Here is a 19,432-nt window from a genome sequence, read left to right on the forward strand (position 1 = left end):
TTTTATTGCATATTGGGATTAAAAATAAATTATTAGAGAGAGAGTCTGAATTTCTGTTGAACTACAATTTTTGTGATTTAAACTTGTTCTAAATTTGATTTAATTTTTATCATTCAAATTAAAAAAGTTTCAATTTTAAAGGCATATATTTTGTTCATTACAGCTAAAGGCTAATGTGACATTAAATAATTTAATAGAAAATATATGAAATGATGAAATTGCTAACATTAAAATATTCCAAATGTGCAATTGTAATTTTGAAATTTTTGGGATGGAAGTATAATTTTGAATAAAATTTAAATACAAAAAGTACTTATAAAAATTATAAAAAATATTACTTTCATCTTTAGAGTTTGGTTGAACTTCTTTTCTTTAGTAACTATTAAACATGTTACACTTTTTGTCCTTTGTCTTTCATCAACTTTATATTTGTGTTTATGGGAATGTCATTGTGACATTATTTGATGATTAATTTATATCTATTTTTGAATTCTTTTTGGTGTCAGGCTCATGAAGCATTAAAATGTTGTGAGATTGGGCATTTTACCTTTGATTAGAGATATCATTGCAAGGCACTTGATGAGTTTGAGTATGCATATCCAGCATAAATATTGGAGCTTTTAGTATAAAAGGACTTTAGTTTTTGGATGTTGAATATGGGAAATGCTATTTTTTTTTTTTAAAGTTAAAATTTAGATTAATTAGTTTGGCATGGGAATTTGGAAGCTCAAAGTTACCACATAACACATTTACACCATATGAGATCCACCCGCACAATAACAATCAAATTCGTACGATTTAAAGTATTGTAATCTCCCTCCTTTAAATTGTTGATATTCTTAGAAGGATCATGTTAGTATAATATAGTGCACTGAGTCACATGGTGTTAGTAGGTTTGTTTTGTTTTTTTGTTATCATTTGTAACGAATTATGGTTAGGGCTTATAACAAAAAAAAAAGGGCTACTTATTATTAAGGAAAGTGTTAGCACTTATACCTAAAAAAACTACTTATTAAACTTGTAAGAGTTGTGTTAACACGTATCATTAAGACAATTGTTAATAAATTATTTTAAGAAAGTTTTGACACTATTATTATGAAAGATAATCAAAATATAGAAACTCTTCAACAAAGTTAATCATTAAAAAAAAAAAATTTTCTTAAACTAATGATCCATCCATTAACTTTTTCCAATTTGTAATTGGGAGATTCTTGCAAGTTGCACAACACACACAAATTCAAAATTCAATCTTACATAATTTGAGGTGTTAATGTGGACAAAAAGTACAATAGTATGGTTTAGGGATGATTTTTTTAAAATATATTTTACTCCATTTTTTTTTTTGAAACCTATATACTCCATTTTTAATGATATGAAACTTCAAATTTCAAAATTTTTTTTTTTTGGATCATAACAATATTTTTGTAAAAGAAAAAAAATAAAAAAAGAGGAAAAGGACAAAAATTGAGGAGAGAGAGAGAGTTTGAAATTGAAATTTAATTTTAGTAACTTCTCTCTCTTCTTCTCTTGTGAGAGTTTGGTTAAAAGAGAGTTCCAGTTCCTGTTCCATCACACCACAAAGCAGTCACACAACTCTCACAACCAACCCAACCACAACAGCAACAACAGAAACAAAACCATTTCTCTCTCTCTCTCTCATTTCATTTCCCAAACTTTCCATTTTGAATCTCATCATCAAACCCTAATTTCAATCTCTCTCTCTCTCTCTCTCTGAGAAAATTTTCAATTCCAAATTTCATTCACTGTCTCCGAATCTCCGATCTCTTTCTCTCTCTATCTGAATTTGTGTTGCTTTGAAAAAATCAGTTCTGAGAAAATGGAGGCCATCGAAGAATTGGCTCAGCTCTCCGACTCCATGCGCCAAGCCTCTGCTCTCCTCGCCGACGAAGATATCGATGAATCCTCATCCTCATCGTCTTCATCCTCATCCAAACGCCCTTCCTCTTTCCTCAACGTCGTCGTTCTCGGCAATGTCGTATGTACCTTCCTCTCTCTCTAACTACATATAGGTTTTGCGTATATAAGGTTATATGTGTTTTTGTGATGTGAGGAATGGATCCCTGGATCCAATGGCCTTCTGAACCAAACTAGTTGGGGGAAATCTTAGAGTGAGAGTCTAAGAATTCTCGTAAAAAGCGTACATGGATTGTGAATTTTGTAATGTGTCTCTGTGTGTGTGAGGGGAATGGATCTTTGTGATCCAGTGGCTTTCTGAAGCTTTATGTGTGTGTGTGTGTGTGTTTGCTGTAAGCTAGTAGAGATTGCGATATGGAAATGTTTTGGAATCTTTAGGGTGAGAGCAAAGATTTCAAAATGTGAAATGGATTTTTATACAACCGAACATAAAATGTGTAATATCATTAGCTCGGTTTTTCGTTTTGTTTTTGTGAGAATGATTATATTGATGAGGGAGGAGCAGAAAGGTTAAAAAGGGAGGCCGAAATCGATATTGGTCAAAGTTGTAATTACAGACAATTGTTGTTAGAAAGGTGAATGATGATGACACGACCCTAGAGAGGGTTGAGTGGTATAAAAAGATCTATGTAGCGAGTTGGGGTTTATGCTTATTTGGGTTGAGTTTGTTTCTGAGAGGAGCCTAACTTGGTAAGTTCATGCTTAAATTGAAACTTCACGATGTTAGATTTGTTACTTATATACGGCGAAGGCTAGTTCTAATCGTAGTTCTCTATATCTCGGATTAAAGCAGCTAAATACAGCCAGTAGCGAGCTTTTGCTCTTAGTGATTAATCTATCCCATCCTTTCCTTATCTGTCGTAAACAGACTTATGCACTAACTTGTTCCTCCTTAACTCATTTTCTCCATTATTAGATAGGGCGAGATTTTATATAAATCTCTTCTGGAAGCTAGATAACCAATGCCTTAAAAAGATGCTCCAAATATGTCAATTGTCTTTGGGCCAAATGGCATATGCGCTCTTCATAAATAACATGTGTAGGGTGAAGTTACATGTTCAATCTTGTATGGGTGCATGAGTCTAGAGGCATGGGACTTGTAACTTATCGGGAGAAAGAAAAAAAATGACGGAGAAAGTATTGCAGCGTGTGATTTAAAATTTTTTTTTTTAATACCCTTTTGAAAGTCATTACTTTTGGAATTTTAATATATGCTTTCCTGTGGACACATTGGTCAGGGTGCTGGTAAATCTGCAGTTTTGAACAGTTTAATAGGACATCCTGTTTTGGTAAGTTGTATTTGGTTTGAGCGTCATGACAATTTTCATCTTTATTTGATGGACTTCTACTAATGTGAGTATTTTTTTTTTAATCCTTATTATTGGTTTATTTGCTGTAACATATGATCAACAGCCAACCGGTGAAAATGGTGCTACTAGGGCTCCCATAAGCATTGATTTAAACAGGGATAGCTCTTTAAGCAGCAAATCAATCGTCTTGCAGATTGACAATAAATCTCAACAGGTTTCTGCAAGTAAGGTCTTTCAATAAACTGCTACTTTGTTGTTTGTCTGTTGTTATGTGTTTTGGATGCATTTGTTATGTTGTAAATGCGTGTCAATGGTACTGTTTTGATGTTTCATATTTATGACCTTAGAAGAGAGTCATGGATTGGTCTTGCGCTGCCTTTGATAATTTTCTGTTTTTCAATTTGATGGATTGTAGGTGCTATTCGGCATTCTCTACAGGATAGGCTAAGCAAGAGTTCATCGGGCAGGAGTCGTGATGAAATATACCTGAAACTTCGTACTAGTACAGGTTGGTCCTTGCTTTCGTTATGATGTAGTTCCCCCCCCCCCCTCTCTTCTTCCCTTGATACTGTAATTTGTGAGAACCTACTACTAGAAGTCAGAACTAAAAGAGAAACATGGAATAACTTTAATAAGGTTTGACATCACTTTGACCTCCTTTTTATTTATTTACAACTTCAATAGCTTTATCATACAACTATAAAAGCATAGCTTTATCAGACATTACTTTGATTTGTTTATTTTAAAAGAAAGGAAACGTATGTCCTTTAGTCAAAACAGTTAGGACAGATCTAAACGATTAAAGTTTTTTGGTCAAAACAGAAGCTTTGAACATCCTGGGACCGCTCAAACCTCAACACCAACATTTATACTCTTGGTAAAATGACTGTAGTTGCAATGAGATTGTTAAGATGGACAAATGGAAAAGCATAGAAGGATTGGATTCGAAATAAGGAAATTCGCTTAAAGATAGGGGTGACCTCTATTGACGATAAGAGTTGCTTGAGATGGTTTTTCATTTTTAGAGGAGAGTGGTTAATGCATTAGTGAAAAAGAGTGAGGTATTTAAGTTGAGGGAACAAAAAAGATAGAGAAAAACCAAAAATAATATTAATAGAAGTAGTAAATAAAGATATGTTAATTAAGGAAGTAATCGAGACTAACTTCGGATAGATTAGAACGACGGAAAAGGACTCATGTGGTCAATCCTGACTCGTGTATTGAGGATCTCTTGTTGACTCCAAAAATTTTGGGACTGAGGTTTGGTTGTTGTTGTTGTTGTTTTTTTTTTTTTTTTTGATAAGTAAATAACTTCATTGCAAAAGAAAAGATAACAATACAAAGAAAGAAGAAAAAACAAAGACAAAAAAACATTAAATACAAAGAAGAAAAGAGCTAAGGAATAAAGGAATAGAGTCACTAGATGTGAGTCCCCAAACCCTAGCCCAATCAAATAGGGAACCAGAAAAGAGAGCAAGCAGTTGGTCCTCAGATCTATCCAAATCCTCAAACGTCCGCCGATTGCGTTCCCTCCAAATACACCACATCAAACACAGGTTCCAAATGTAAGATGAATGCTTCCCCAACCAATTCCACCAACTAAAAAGAAAATCTTGCACCGTACAAGAGGGAATTCATGAAATCCCAAAAATCCTGAAGATAAAACACCACAGTTGATAAGCCTTCCCACAATGTAACAACAAATGATCCACTGTCTCACCATAACAACGACACATAATGCACCAGTCAACAAAATCAAAGCATGTAAGTCTCAAGATATCTCCCATGAGGATCCTATCCCAAGCGGCTGTCTAAACAAAGAAAGAGACACGCCAGGGTGCCTTAACTTTCCAAATACCTTTCCATGGAAAAGCAACGGAAGAAGAGCATGTAACTTATGATAAAATGAGCGGATAGTAATTGTTTTCTGAATCTGATTGAATAGTTGACTGCTCTCTTGTCACATTTGAGTTGGATATTGTGACCACTCTTCACTCTTGGTTAGAACCAGAGTATTCCCTCGTTGAAGCGCATAGCTCATATAGGATGAATGCTAGTTGTTTGTGTACACACACACACGTGTACATCCTATGCATATGTAACACATGTATATCTATAGATAAGCATGTAGTATGTACTTACATATATCTGACTATACGACTCTTTATGTATGTGTATGTGGGTACTTATGCGTGCAAATGTACTTGTATCACAACACATTGCACAACACATTGCATTCTTTAATAAGTTTCTTTTATATGCTCAGCTCCACCTTTGAAATTGATTGACTTACCGGGATTGGATCAACAAATTATGGATGATTCAATGGTGAGTGGCTGTAAGTGGTCTTCTCTTTTGTTTTGAATTTAGTAGAAGGTATTTTTTTTTGGGTCCTTGCTAATTCTTCTTGGAGTAGATTGAACACGGTATAGTTGTTTTTAATAATGCTTCTGATGAATATTCAATTTTTAAGGTTCTCTTGGAACTTCATTTAAATAATTATTTCTTTTGTACTTATTTTATTCAGATCAGCGAATATGTTGAACACAATGATGCTATTTTGCTAGTTGTAATTCCTGCAACTCAGGCGCCAGAAATTTCATCGTCTCGAGCCCTTAAAATAGTGAAGGAATTTGATGCAGAAAGTGGGTTTTTCATTGTTAACCTTGCATTTTCTAATTTCTTTAAAAAAAATTCTTCATTTATTTCAAGTTTGAATCTTTTGCACATCCTTTTTTAATGATATTTTATTAGTTTTTATTTTTATCCCCTTTTATTTCTGGGTTGACTGTAGGCACTAGAACGGTTGGCATTATTAGTAAAATTGATCAAGCAGCTTCAGAACCAAAAGCACTTGCAGCTGTTCAGGCTCCCCTACTGAATCAGGGACCACCGAAGACATCTGATATCCCTTGGGTTGCTTTAATTGGTCAATCTGTTTCTATAGCTTCAGCACAGTCTGGTGCTGGTTCTGAGAATTCTTTAGAAACTGCTTGGCGAGCTGAGAGTGAAAGTTTAAAATCTATTTTGACTGGAGCTCCTCAAAGCAAGCTGGGTAGAGTAGCTTTGGTGGAGGCCCTTGCTGGCCGGATTCATAGCCGTATGAAGCTCAGACTGCCAAATCTTCTTTCTGGGTAAGTTTTTCCCCTTCATCTGCTCTTGATCTTCTGTCCATGAAGTTAAAGTTCAGTTAAGATAGAAGTTTGTCATAACTGTTCTCTGGTCTTTTTTTTCATTGCTGCATACAATTTTGTAGCTAAGTTTATTTTTCTTATTAATACTTTTCCTTTTCTGGAAATGAATAGATTATTTTGAATAACTATTAATAATTGCTAGATTGGGGTGAGGATTGTTCAGTACTTTAGTTTATTATAGTTGTGCTGCTTTTGCTAAAATCTGTTACATTGATAAAGTATGTCTACTTTGTTTTTGTTTCCTTTTGCTTTTGTTTCTCCGGGAAGACTGTCTTGGAAGAATAGTGGTGAGAATTTTATGGATGATCTTTGTGGTAAATAACATTCTATTAATGTTATCCAGCATGTCCAGACTAGTACCGTTGTGCTGGTTTGAAGTCCATGCTATTGCATATATTGTTACAATATGCAGACGACCAGATTGAATTTGGGTTTCAATTATGATTTGTAGATAGTTGTCTGTTTTCATTAGCTCATATGTTACTAAATGCAAGCTGAACTAGGATTTATTACTTATTTATTTATCATTATCGTTTACAACGGGCAAGCTAGCCTAGTTGAGAGGTGAGTTATCAAATTTGAAGTTCTTTCCTGCTTCTCAGAGTCTTTTCTCAGATACTTCCTAGATATTTGGGTCAGCAAGCTAAATGACAAAGCACATGGAATTAATTTTTTTTCTATGTGCCCTTAAACCTTTTATGAGACAGGTCTGTTATGAAGAGCTAATTTTTGTTCTGTAGTTGCATAGTTACACTGCCACTTTCTCTTCCTTTTTAAAGTTTGGTGGGTCTGGATCATTCTCATTCTAAAACCAATCTAGTTAAAAAGCTTATGAATGGGTGTGCTTAGGTGGGGTCTTATTGTCTATAGTTTTTATTTGTAACTGGAGTTTTGGAACCTTCATTACTTTATTGATACTTTCATCCTTTTGACAATACTGCAGTCTTCAGGGGAAGTCTCAATTTGTTCAGGATGAATTAGTTAGACTTGGTGAACAAATGGTTAATAGTGCTGAAGGTACAAGAGCTATAGCCTTGCAAATGTGCCGTGAATTTGAGGACAAATTTCTCCTACATATCACAGGTGGTGAGGTCAGTAGTTTCTTTCAATTATAGCTCTTTATAATCTTATGTCAGTAATGCAAAATATTTGCCAAATGACACATAAGGAAGAATGTATATATCTCCAACTGGTTGTCATGCCAAAGGCCTAGTATATGTGTCTAAAATTGAGAAAAATGCATCCTCCTTGTTAGATATTTTTACAGCCTAATAAGAGTGCCTGCTCAAATATCAAAGTGCTATTCAAGTTAACGTATGGTTGCCATTTGACTTCCTATAGGCCTAACAGTAATCCTGGCATTGCATTATTTTAATTGGTACAAATCTGTTATCCTGATTCCTACAGTGCATAGGGATGGTTGTTTGATCTGTTGTTTTTCTGCCACTTCTTTGTAGTCATGATCTTGAAATTTTGATGTTCAATTTTACAAATACACTGCCACTGATGTGTACTGTTGCAAGAATTGTGTCCTACCACAAATACTTAGTTCTTTTCACAAATTTTCTTTGCAGGGTAGTGGTTGGAAAGTTGTTGCTAGTTTTGAGGGGAATTTTCCTAACAGGATTAAGCAGCTCCCCTTGGATAGACATTTTGACATAAACAATGTCAAAAGGGTAGAGTCTCTTTTTCTTATTTCATTCTCCTTTTGTTCTGTTTTTGACTTGTAATGTTTTCAGGTGCTTTGCTTTTGATATGGCACTTTCAATTTTATTAGATTGTCCTAGAAGCAGATGGTTATCAACCTTATCTTATATCTCCAGAGAAAGGTTTGAGGTCATTAATAAAAGGCGTCCTAGAACTGGCAAAGGAACCATCTCGTTTATGTGTTGAAGAGGTACTCTGATGTACTTTGGGGTTTATTCTTGTTTCTACTCTATCCCTAGCTGTATTCTTCCTGTATACTTGGGTGACTCCTTTTATGATATGGACAATATTTACATTACTTATCAAAAAAGAAGAAGTTTTGTTAATGTTTGCAAATGTTAGGCTTATGTTTGTGGTCTTTCATTTTTTTAGGCATGTAACTCAGTCTTTGGTTCAAAGGAAGCTCTATTTGGTAGTGATTTTTAATTAAAATTTAACAGGAAATGCAAGGGCTTGCAGATATGTATAATTGTCTATATTCACTAAGAGCATGTGATTATGGCATGTGTACATGTTATTAAATTTTTATTTGGTAGAACAAGAAGGGCCTACCTTGAATTTATATCAATTTGTGTTTATTTCATTAAATGGCCTATGGCTTTTTTATTTTTATTCCTTGGGTGCAATTCAAACCAAAAGAAAAATACACTAAAAACATACAAATTTGGGACCCACCATCTGGTTGCATTGGGGTCTGCTTTGATTCCATTTTGTCACACCCTAACTCATCATTGGCAAGAAATTGTCCTCTTTGGGAGTGACACATAGCCTTATTCCTCAAGTTCTTAAAAGGCCTCTTACCAATTAGAGTCCAAGGCCTCTGTATAAGGCGCTGGTTCCCCCCTTACTTAGGCGATGTGCGACTTAGTTAGGATTTGGTTGTCCCTCATCTCACGCCACTTAAGATGTTTTCTTTGGACTTTTGTGTCCTCTCAGGAATCTTACTCAATTATGCTTGATGTAGAGTGTCTTTATGAACGAAATAGTGAAGAGTATGCACTGTATAATTGATCATTAGACCCTAGCTAAACTAGCTAGAAGAGAAAGAGGTTTTTTGTTTTGTTTTTTTAACAAAGAGAGCATTCCATAAGTTGCTAACTTGTAATGAGATTGTTCATTTCCCAAAAACGTCATCTTATGATTTGTGTTTTCCTCCAATGCTCATCAGGGAACATTTTCTGAGGGAGAAGGGTACTAAAGGTAGAGGAAGACCAAAATCCCAAAAATAACAATAATGGAAGTAATAAAAAAGGACATGTAAATTATGGAAGTAACAGAAAGTATGACTTTATATAGAATAGAATGGAAGAAAAGAGTACATGTTGCTAGAAAATAACATTTCGTTTTTGTTTTTGTTTGCTATTATCAAGCATAAATGTTGTGCATTTGCTTTAAGCATGCTGTGCATGGATTTTAGTTCTACTTCCTATATATATATGTGTGTGTGTATATATATATATTATCTTTTTTTTTTTCTTTTTAATTGGTATTTTTATAGTAGTTATAATACAATTTTTTTGGGTGCAAGGTGAACATTCTATTTATATTTCAGTTTTAATATTTAATCTAATTTGTGGGTGACTACTAAAATAGGTGCATCGAGTACTTGTGGAAATAGTTTCTGCTGCTGCAAGTGCAACGCCTGGGCTTGGAAGATATCCTCCTTTTAAGAGAGAGGTAATAGTTTCTTACAGCTGTTTGCATATACTTTTTGAGTACTTAGAAAAAAAAAACAGAAGCTTTTTGTGTAGCTACATCATTGGATGTTTCATCTGTTGTGAAATTTAAAAATCAGGTTGTGGCAGTTGCAAGTGCTGCACTTGACGAGTTTAAGAATGAGGCAAAAAAAATGGTGATAGCACTAGTGGATATGGAGCGTGCTTTTGTTCCGCCTCAGCACTTCATCCGTTTGGTTCAAAGGCGGTATACTCAATGAGAAATCCTTTTATTTTATTTTAACAAGTAAAGAAATCCTTATTGATATGAGGAGAAACCTTAAAAATACAGGAAGTGGATCAAGCTAATTCTAAAAGGTTACAATTTTTTTGTTAAATAACATTTATTTAAAAAGAATACCAAACAGAGGGTATACTATGTGAACAACACAAACAAGCTCTTAAATTACAATAATCAATCAGATCTAAGAGCGGAGTAAAAGAAAAAGAGCCCAAAAAAACACTGCCTAGGACAGACATCTATTCTTCAACACCACTCAAGATACAGCAAATGTTGAAAATGCTAATGGCCAAATATCTCTTATCACCGAGCAATGTAGTAGAAGATGATCAATTGATTCCCCCAATACATTTGCAAATACAACGCCAATCAACAATCACTATGTTCTGCTTTGGAAGATTATCCACAGTTAGAATCTGTTCTAAAGCTGCTGTCCATTATAGAAAAGCAACCTTCTGAGGCACCTTAGCAGTCCAAATACTCTTCCGAGGAGACTTTACTCGTAGATCCTCTCAAAGCATCATAAAACAGTTGAACTTTAAAATTTTCAGATTGTATTAATCTCCAAGACATTTGATCTGCACCTTCACTCAAAAGGAAAATGAGAATATAGCATATCAAAAAGCCCACATTTTCCAATTCCAATTTGGGAAAGCACGAGTAGTCCAAATTTGATCCCTCTTGATTCCAAACCTCCACAGCCATTTCTAGAAGGCTTAATGGCTTGATAAAAAATGACAATTTGTTGGTAGACTAGTTCATATACTCTTGATATGGGCAATCCTTCCTCTTTATAAATACAACTTAACTATGCCATTTACTGGAGTATGGGGTTGGGTGACATGGCACATTTTTTACAAGGAAGAAATTTTATTGTTAGTGATGTAAAGAACCTTGTAAGTAGATGGGAAATGTAGCCATCCAATCATGCATAGAGCGTTTGAATATCAACTTAAGTTCCAAAGGTGATCGTTCATTCCCTTCAGCTTGTGGTGTAATTGAATGTTTGCTGACATCATGGTAGTGGGTTATGGTGGTTGAGAGGCTAACTTACATGGTTTTTTTTGCTGACTGGTATATATTTAATTCTGGAATGGTGCCACATCATCAAAAATTGACTCATCAACAAATTCCATCACTTAAATAGATGACATAAGGAAAAAGATTAAAATGAATCTTTTTGAAAAATACAGCAACCAACTTCACACAATTTTTCGGGGATGAACAGAGATTTGAGTGATTTTTATTGATGAAAGATATACTGTAATGAACATATCATTAATGCACATGTCATTGCTGTAGTGTAATTGCTAATTAGTGTACTTCTAAGTTCAAAGAGTTCCTCTGTTTTATGTTTGGGCTTCTGTGTTGTTTGGCATTATGTCATCTGATGCATTGGTATCTAACTTGACCAGAATGGATAGGCAACGCCGTGAAGAAGAGCTGAAAAACCGACCTTCCAAAAGGGCACCCGATGCAGAGCAGTCAATTTTGAATAGGGTGTGGGCTTATTGACTTTCTTTATAATAAATTGGAGGCTTATAAGTTATGATATTTCATATAAGTGCTTTGATGGTTTTATATCCATCAAATGCATGATGAAAGTTCCTTTTATTTGGATTTATGGGTTATGTCTTCTTGGTTTCCATGGATAGGCCACCAGTCCTCAAACAGGGGAACAAACTGGTGGAAGCTTAAAATCAATGAAAGAGAAATCTGGTCAGCAAGAGAAGGATGTACAAGAGGGATCAGCCTTGAAGACTGCTGGGCCTGCTGGGGAGATAATAGCAGGTATGAGTATAATCAGTATGAAAAATGTAACTTTTGATCTTAAAAGTTTTTCATTTTCTTAAAAATATGTTAAATTAGACATAAATAGTTGTCAAGCGTTGACATCAGTGACTCAAACTTCCGACTACTGCACCAGCATGAACATAAATCATCGATGATTGAAAAACCCACAAACTCAATGCTGTTCAAATCATAAACCACTTTGACTGTTGAAACTGCTGTGAACATTCACAAATCTAACAGAAATCTCCAGACAATGCTGATAAATTAGGAGTGATATTCAGAGTATCAAGAAGCAACAAACACAGCAACCAAGGACATGGTTTTATTGTTCCGTTACCAAATTTTGATGGTGACAATGGTGATGAAGACAGAAGTCCTTTGCAATGTCTTCATACCCCTACCAACACCAGACAAATCAACAAACGTTTTAACCCAAATTAACCAAGAGAGCAGTCTGAAGAAAAAGGAACAATAAATGGAAAAGACAGAAATGAAAGAGAAAATGAGAAGGAGACAGAAATGAGAACCAGAGGCAAGGGAACAATTCAAATCACTTGTTCTGATACCACTAGCAGTTAATAAATTTGAGAAGAGAAGAAAATAACAGAAAATATGAATAGGAACTTTTTTTCTATATCGCACCCTCACCCAATCGATCTTCCATAATTTAGGAGCATTTACAAATATGACAGAATAGTATGTTACTGACAAGTGGTAGGGACACCTCACCAATGGTATCTTTTAGAACAATACAACAGAGTTTTCTCTCTAACACGCTTAATTTGTTGCACATGTTGATTCCAAGGACGTAGGACTAAGGAATTTTAATTTATTAGTTTTTTCTAAGGCCTAAGGGTTTACCCTTCAACCTTCTATTGATTATGGAGATCCTGCTTCTTGTAATTGATACTTGCTCTGTATTTTCAGGATTTTTATTGAAGAAAAGTGCCAAAACAAATGGGTGGAGTAGACGGTGGTTTGTTTTTAATGGGAAAACTGGAAAGGTTAGTGGTCTAATCTGTTTGGTTTATTACCTTGCTTAATATTGCATGCATATTTTGCAATTTTTTGTCCTGTTTCTTATGTAATCTTTGATTTTCCCACGCTTATTTTATCCTTATTCATGTATATTAACAAAAACCTTACAGTAAATATCTATGGCATGGTACGATTGGAATTGTTTTTAATATTGACAAAAGAAAAGCATGTGGATAGATTGTCTCATGTTTATTTGTTCCTTTAAGACGCTTGACAATGGTGCACATAGACATGGTTTGAAGCTGAAGGTAAAACAAGGCTCATCTACTTCTCTTTAACTCTTAGGCACCTTTAATGAAGAACACTTGTGATATCCTTGTATTTATTAATAAAAATTTAAGATCAAATTTGTAAGGAATGGTGTAATTAGAATTGTATTTAATTCTGACAACCGAAGAATAGATTGTCTCCTTGATGCAGGAAGTGCAACAAAATATTATTTTAACTATTTTTATTTAATTGTGGAAGCCAATTGTATTTTGATTTGGAGTCTTAGTAGTCAATAGTTGGGATTCCTCAAATCAACAAGAATTAGGTTTTCTTAAGTCAACTAGAATTAGGGATAAGCCTTAGTCTATATAAGTACAGTATTGTACTCCTATGGAGATAGTTTACAATTTGATTGATTAATGAAAGTTTTCTATGAATTTTCTAATGTTCTTTTTGCAACTCCAAGCCAAGTCCTAGGTATTGACTCCTGGGTTTTTTCTCTCTTACTTGATGCTAATTCCAAGCAATTGCATCCTTTTGCCAAGAGCCTTGTAGCTCAACTGGTTGACACCTCTTGGTGTTGTATCCTTTTGGTTTTTTCATGTGACACTCATGCTCATGGGTTTCTTTTAAAAAACTTATCCAAAGTGCACATAGACAATGTTTGAGGCCTAAGGAAAAGTAAGGCTCTCATATTGCCACTCAAAGCTTGGGCACCTTCAATGAGGCATTCTTTATACACACGGGGATGCATGTTTTTGCAAAAGGTCAAGGTGCAAATATTTGCACACATTTTTGTTTTCTGTTGACTAATACTTGTATAACTCTGTTGTAACCATATTGGTTGTAGTTAACTATTTCATTATGACATGCATTATTTTTATTTAATCAATTTTATGATGATTGTTGTTAGACATTATAGAATTAATGTAAATGAAATGAATCCTAAACCCTGATTTTCTTTTTACTAACCCTAGCTCTACTCTGCATTATGCTGTTCACATAGTTTTAATTTTCAAATGTCTGAATTGTTGGATTTTTTAGTTCATTTTGAATCGGAACACATTAGAGAGCAAGGCTCTTGAGTGATTTAAATTGATTTTGTTTAGTTTGGAATATAAGTGTTTGGATCATTGCATTTGTTAGGTTAAACTGTTCCATCTCCTTCTATCATTATTTAGTTTTATGCCTGCAAACTGCACTTCATTTAGCTCTGGCTTATGCCTTTGCGTTCGTTAGGCTCTGAAAGACCTTGGTGCTTAGGCACACTTTTAGACTTCAATTAAAAATGTGTCATCTCCCTTATGAGGACTCTGAATTCAATTGTTCTTATCTCTATCATATCCATTGTTTTGTAATATCGAGAAACTTTTTTAGTTGATGTAATATGTTTTAATTTAGCTTTATATTGCAGCTTGGATACACTAAAAAACAAGAGGAAAGAGATTTTCGTGGAGTCATCACCTTGGAGGTATGAATTTCTTGGGATGCTTGCAGCAATGGATTCTGATGTTAGACAGCATATTCAAAGACTTTGTTTTACTGTTTACTTCTCTTCTGGCTATTTCTTGACCCACCCCCATCCCCAAAGAAAGACACAAAATTTTTTTTAGAAATTTTTATCTTCTTTTAGTTTCCCCTTTTTGTTATATGATATTCTTGTTCTGAACATGTTGAGCCGAATATATCATATATTTGTGTAAATTTCTGGTTTTGCAAGTACATATTAATATAACATTGGTGGTTTTCGTTTACTTAAATGAGGTTATATTGCAGACTCGCAGTTCTGTGTCCATAGTTGGTTCTCGGTATTCTTTGCAAATCGGTAGTTGCATCTCTATTCCTGTTTTTGTAAATATTGTAGCAAGTACTCGTTCTATCAAGTTCATATATAGAAGTTCCATGGTTCTCAAGATTTATGCGACTATTTTAATGATCCACATAATTGTTAGATAGATCCCTGTTATTAGAAGAAAATGTGATAGGCAAAAAGAAAATTCCAGCCTACACTAAAATCAATATTTAAACATTACAACACCTCACATGCAAAAAGTGTATAATCTTGTTGCAAACCTGGGGTATGTGGTGTCTGATTTTTAATACCTCAAAAAAAAATGTATCTTTGACATGGATTGGAACAAATAGTCCCAGTTATTTATTTATTTTTTTACAAATCAAATTACTTATCCTTTAAAAAATAAACTAGGTATATTAAAATGAGGTGGATTCAAATCAGTCATACCCAAGAACAACCTTCTTTGCTCCTCATGTCCATAATAAGAGAGTTATTTTCACTGAATTTTATTTTTCAACTTTAATGCCAATAGGGTAAATTTTCTATGAATTTAGTTTTTTTTTTTGTTGAGAAACCTATGAATTTAGTTTTTGATAAGTAAGAAGTTCTTAAAAAACAGAACAAAGTACAAGTCGGTCTACAAGATCTCCAAATGTTACAATCTAAGAACAAGGAGATCATTAAGATGAAGAAATGACAACCATTTGATCATGATTCATACGATCAATTTGTCTTAAGAGCATGGATTTAAGTGAATTTAAATGTAGTTCAGCACTTTTGAAGTTGTGATTCTTCTGTTCTCTCAATTTCTTATTATTTATAATAGAAATATAGCTTGAATTGGATCCTATGAAAGTCGTTAATTTTCCCACTATTAACTCATATTCAATGAATTTTCAGTTATTTGACTTTCACTCACTTCTTCCCCAACTATGAGTTTGAACTTGATAAGCATATTGGTGTCATTTAGCATGCATTGCACTTTAATGCTTTTGTCTCTGAATATTTCAATGAATCACTCAGGAATGCAATATAGAGGAAATTTCTGATGAAGAGGAAGCACCTTCAAAAGGTTCCAAGAACAAAAAAGCCAATGGACCTGATTCTAAAAAACCTAGTCTTGTTTTCAAGTTAACTAGCAAGATTCCATATAAGACTGTCTTGAAAGGTAGTAATATTTATCTTTAAATTGCTTCCTAGTACTGTTTGCAGAAAAATTCTATTTTTAAAAATTCCTCTCCAATGAAGTTGTGTGCCAATACATGCTTTAATTAATATGTATTTTTGCAGCTCACAGTGCCGTTGTGTTAAAGGCTGAGAGTGTTGCAGATAAGGTTGAGTGGTTAAATAGGTTAAGAAGTGTTGCTGGGCCTTATAAAGGAGGTGAAGCAAAGGGTGAATCTGGTTTTCCCATGCGGCATAGTTTTTCTGATGGTTCTCTTGTGAGTTACTGAACAATGTTGATTGTTTTTATTCAATATCATAGCATATTTGATCTTGCAGCTGTTTTAGTTTCTTGTAGTTTCCTTTAGATTTTCGGAGTCCATTAATTTGTTAGTTATGTGATACATTAGGGATTTGAAAATCAAAGAGGTCCTTGTTTTTTACTTCATTTAAAGAGTATCCATATTTATGTTTGAACTCCCTTCAGCAATTTGTTCTCTTGACATGTTTTGAACATGGAAATCTGTAGTTTATATATATATTTCAGCCTCCTTATGGAGTGAAAATAGTTCTTTAAATAATTTTTAACTTGTTTGTGGTCTTTCCTGGTTTTTCTTGCTGGCCAATAGAGCTTGTCTCGCATGTCTTTGAACATATGTCTGATGTGTTCACCTGTTTTAGGATTCAATGGTGAGGAAACCAGCTGATCCAGAGGAAGAGCTTCGATGGATGTCCCAAGAAGTACGCGGTTATGTTGAAGCTGTTCTTAACAGCCTTGCTGCGAATGTCCCAAAAGTCAGTTTTTTTCTCTGTGCCAGTCATCCTTTCTGTAACTGTTTATCTATAGTTCTCTAATGTATGTCAGTAACTGTTCTGGCTGAGCAGGCAGTCGTTCTTTGCCAAGTAGAGAAAGCCAAGGAAGACATGCTTAATCAGTTATACAGTTCTATCAGGTTAGCAACATATCAATCTCTTTGGTGACATACTGATGATACTATTTCTCATGTATGGATGCATAATATTTTTTCCCAATTTTGTTATGAAAGTGTTCTAATTTTTAATAGTATATATTTCTGATGTTTGTTCCTTTACTTGTGAAGATTTATACAAAATTTCACAGGAAGAGAAAAATTCTTAATTGTAATAAAAATTCTTATATGTGCTTCCTTTCATGTTTTTAAATGCATCTGGTTGGATGTGTCCTTGAGATATAATACGATATTACACTCTGCAATTGAAGTATGAACATTTGCAACTTCAAGACATGCATGTGTCATCCAAATACAACCTTTGTTTTCTTTCTTCCAATATGTTTCTTGTTAAATTGGTTCTTAATTATGAATTTTTTTTTATTACTCCTTGGTTGATAGTGCCCTAAGCACAGCAAGGATTGAAGAATTGATCCAGGAAGATCAGAATGTAAAGCATAGGAGGGAGCGAATCCAGAGGCAGTCCTCTCTTCTTTCAAAACTCACCAGGCAACTTAGCATTCATGATAATCGAGCAGCTGCTGCCTCTAGTTGGTCCAATGGTGGGGGTGGAGCAGGTAAATATAATTGCATATGTTGCAGACTGCCGTTTTTACTGTGTTTTGGGTATCTCAATTGTACAGATAATAATGCATGCAGAATAAAAAACTCGCTTTCCACGTTTGTGAAGTAATACAAAATTCTTATTCCATTTCGTTACCATTGTGTTTCCCCTTGTTACTCATCTAAATGTGGCCAGCTGAACTTAAACTTGTTGAATGAATTTAAAATTATTGGTACATTCTATTATTGAGTTGAACTTCTTCGAGAGATTTCTGCAAGTTGTTCACACTAGTTGCAGAATCATCTCTCTTTTTGTATATCATCAATGTTGTTGAATCATGACTGTGATTTTAAGGAAATGAATTTAATTAAAAACTGATGGATCTTATAGATGATGATTTTGAACTTGAAAATGTGTTCAACCGTGTGGAGTATGGGCAAAGAGGGTGAAAATGTTAAATTCAATGTGATCTTAGAGGTTTGATTTTTGGGACATTTCCTTATTTAGACCTTCCCATTAGGAATGCACTCTCCCAATATGATATCCATAGTGAGTGCAAAATGGTTTATCAGAAATTTCAACATTTTGATGTAGAAGAATTACTTTTTACTAAGATTTTAAATTGTTAGTTTCTCTCTATTAGTTCTCATTTTATTACTAGTCACTGATTTCTGACAATTCATTGTACAGAGAACAGCCCAAGAACCACTGCACCCCCAACAGGTGATGACTGGAGATCAGCATTTGATGCTGCTGCAAATGGATCTGTTGACTCATATGATGACTCATCTAGGTTCAGCAGGGGTCACAGTCGACGGTACAGTGATCCAGCTCAGAACGGTGATTCAAACTCAAGCTCAAGCTCAAACTCCAGCAGTCGCCGCACACCTAATCGGTTGCCGCCTGCTCCGCCACAGTCAGGTTATAAATAACAACAATCTATTCAGTTGGTGTGTGTTGCTCCTGCTCAGATTGAGCTTTTGCCAAGCTCACATTAAGTTAGGGTGGTTTTGTAGAAGTGGAATAGGTTTGTAGATAAATCTTGCTATTACATCTGTGATTTTTGCAGTGTATTTTCTCTATGCTAAGTAAAATTTTCTTTCTCCCATGTGGGTGGACAGACGAGGGGAAAGAGGGGAAGGGAGAGAGAGAAGGGGGGAGGGGGAGGAGGCATGGAGTTCTCTCTAACATTTGGTGGGCCCCACAAACCTGTGGGATCCATACGTTGTGAGAGAGATGCTTCATGAGACGGTTGGTCTCATAAGAGAATTTTTAATGAGGGGGGGGTACCCTTATCCCTTTTTCACCCTCAGATGCTACAATTGTAATTGGTTGTACTGAATCTGATTAAATTTGTAAAATTTTATATAGCAGGTATAGTATCTGTGGTTAGATACAGTCTGCCTCAATTTCTCTCCCTAGAAATGATGAAATATTGTGCTTTCTTGTAAAATTTGACGTTTTTCAGACATATCTAAATGCCATTTTTTGTTGGCACTCTCCAATTGAGTGAACCATAGAGCTTAACTTTTGGCCTTAAAAATAAAACAAGGTATTGCACAGGCAAATAAGATAGTGCAACCATCAGCATCTGCTCAAGCGTGAAAGAAGATCAGGAAGAGAGTATTTGAACGCAAATCCTATACAACATGTCTTTGTCTAGCCCACCCCAGAATGTTAAAAGATTTAGGATACCAAAATAATGAATGTTTTGCATTTTGATTTTTCTTAAGGGACTCAATTTGGTGCTTTGTGACACTAGACTGCTGGTGTTGTCCCAAACTCACAGTTAAGTA

General features: G+C 34.6%; 1 protein-coding gene across 1 annotated transcript; it reads left to right on the forward strand.

Moving 5' to 3' along the window:
* The first annotated feature begins 1,570 nt into the window (after positions 1-1,570).
* On the forward strand, positions 1,571-19,034 carry LOC142620123 (dynamin-2A). Its single transcript, XM_075793547.1, has 22 exons — positions 1,571-1,996; positions 3,174-3,224; positions 3,349-3,469; positions 3,661-3,753; positions 5,512-5,573; positions 5,773-5,890; positions 6,040-6,379; positions 7,383-7,530; positions 8,014-8,115; positions 8,217-8,336; positions 9,740-9,823; positions 9,942-10,069; positions 11,518-11,602; positions 11,758-11,893; positions 12,824-12,900; positions 14,559-14,615; positions 15,963-16,107; positions 16,230-16,381; positions 16,785-16,898; positions 16,989-17,056; positions 17,474-17,649; positions 18,327-19,034. Exons 1-22 carry the CDS (start codon positions 1,838-1,840, stop codon positions 18,566-18,568), a joined length of 2,778 nt encoding a protein of 925 aa, XP_075649662.1. The 5' UTR covers positions 1,571-1,837; the 3' UTR covers positions 18,569-19,034.
* Positions 19,035-19,432: the final 398 nt, after the last annotated feature.

The sequence above is a fragment of the Castanea sativa genome, chromosome 1 (genome assembly GCF_040712315.1).
Source record: "Castanea sativa cultivar Marrone di Chiusa Pesio chromosome 1, ASM4071231v1".
Lineage (NCBI taxonomy): Eukaryota > Viridiplantae > Streptophyta > Magnoliopsida > Fagales > Fagaceae > Castanea > Castanea sativa.

Coding starts and splice junctions, on each gene's coding strand:
- LOC142620123 (XM_075793547.1), top strand. CDS start 1,838: ATGGAGGCCATCGAAGAATTGGCTCAGCTCTCCGACTCCATGCGCCAA. Junction 8,116..8,216: donor ACATAAACAATGTCAAAAGG/GTAGAGTCTCTT, acceptor CAATTTTATTAG/ATTGTCCTAGAAGCAGATGG. Junction 9,824..9,941: donor ATCCTCCTTTTAAGAGAGAG/GTAATAGTTTCT, acceptor TTTAAAAATCAG/GTTGTGGCAGTTGCAAGTGC.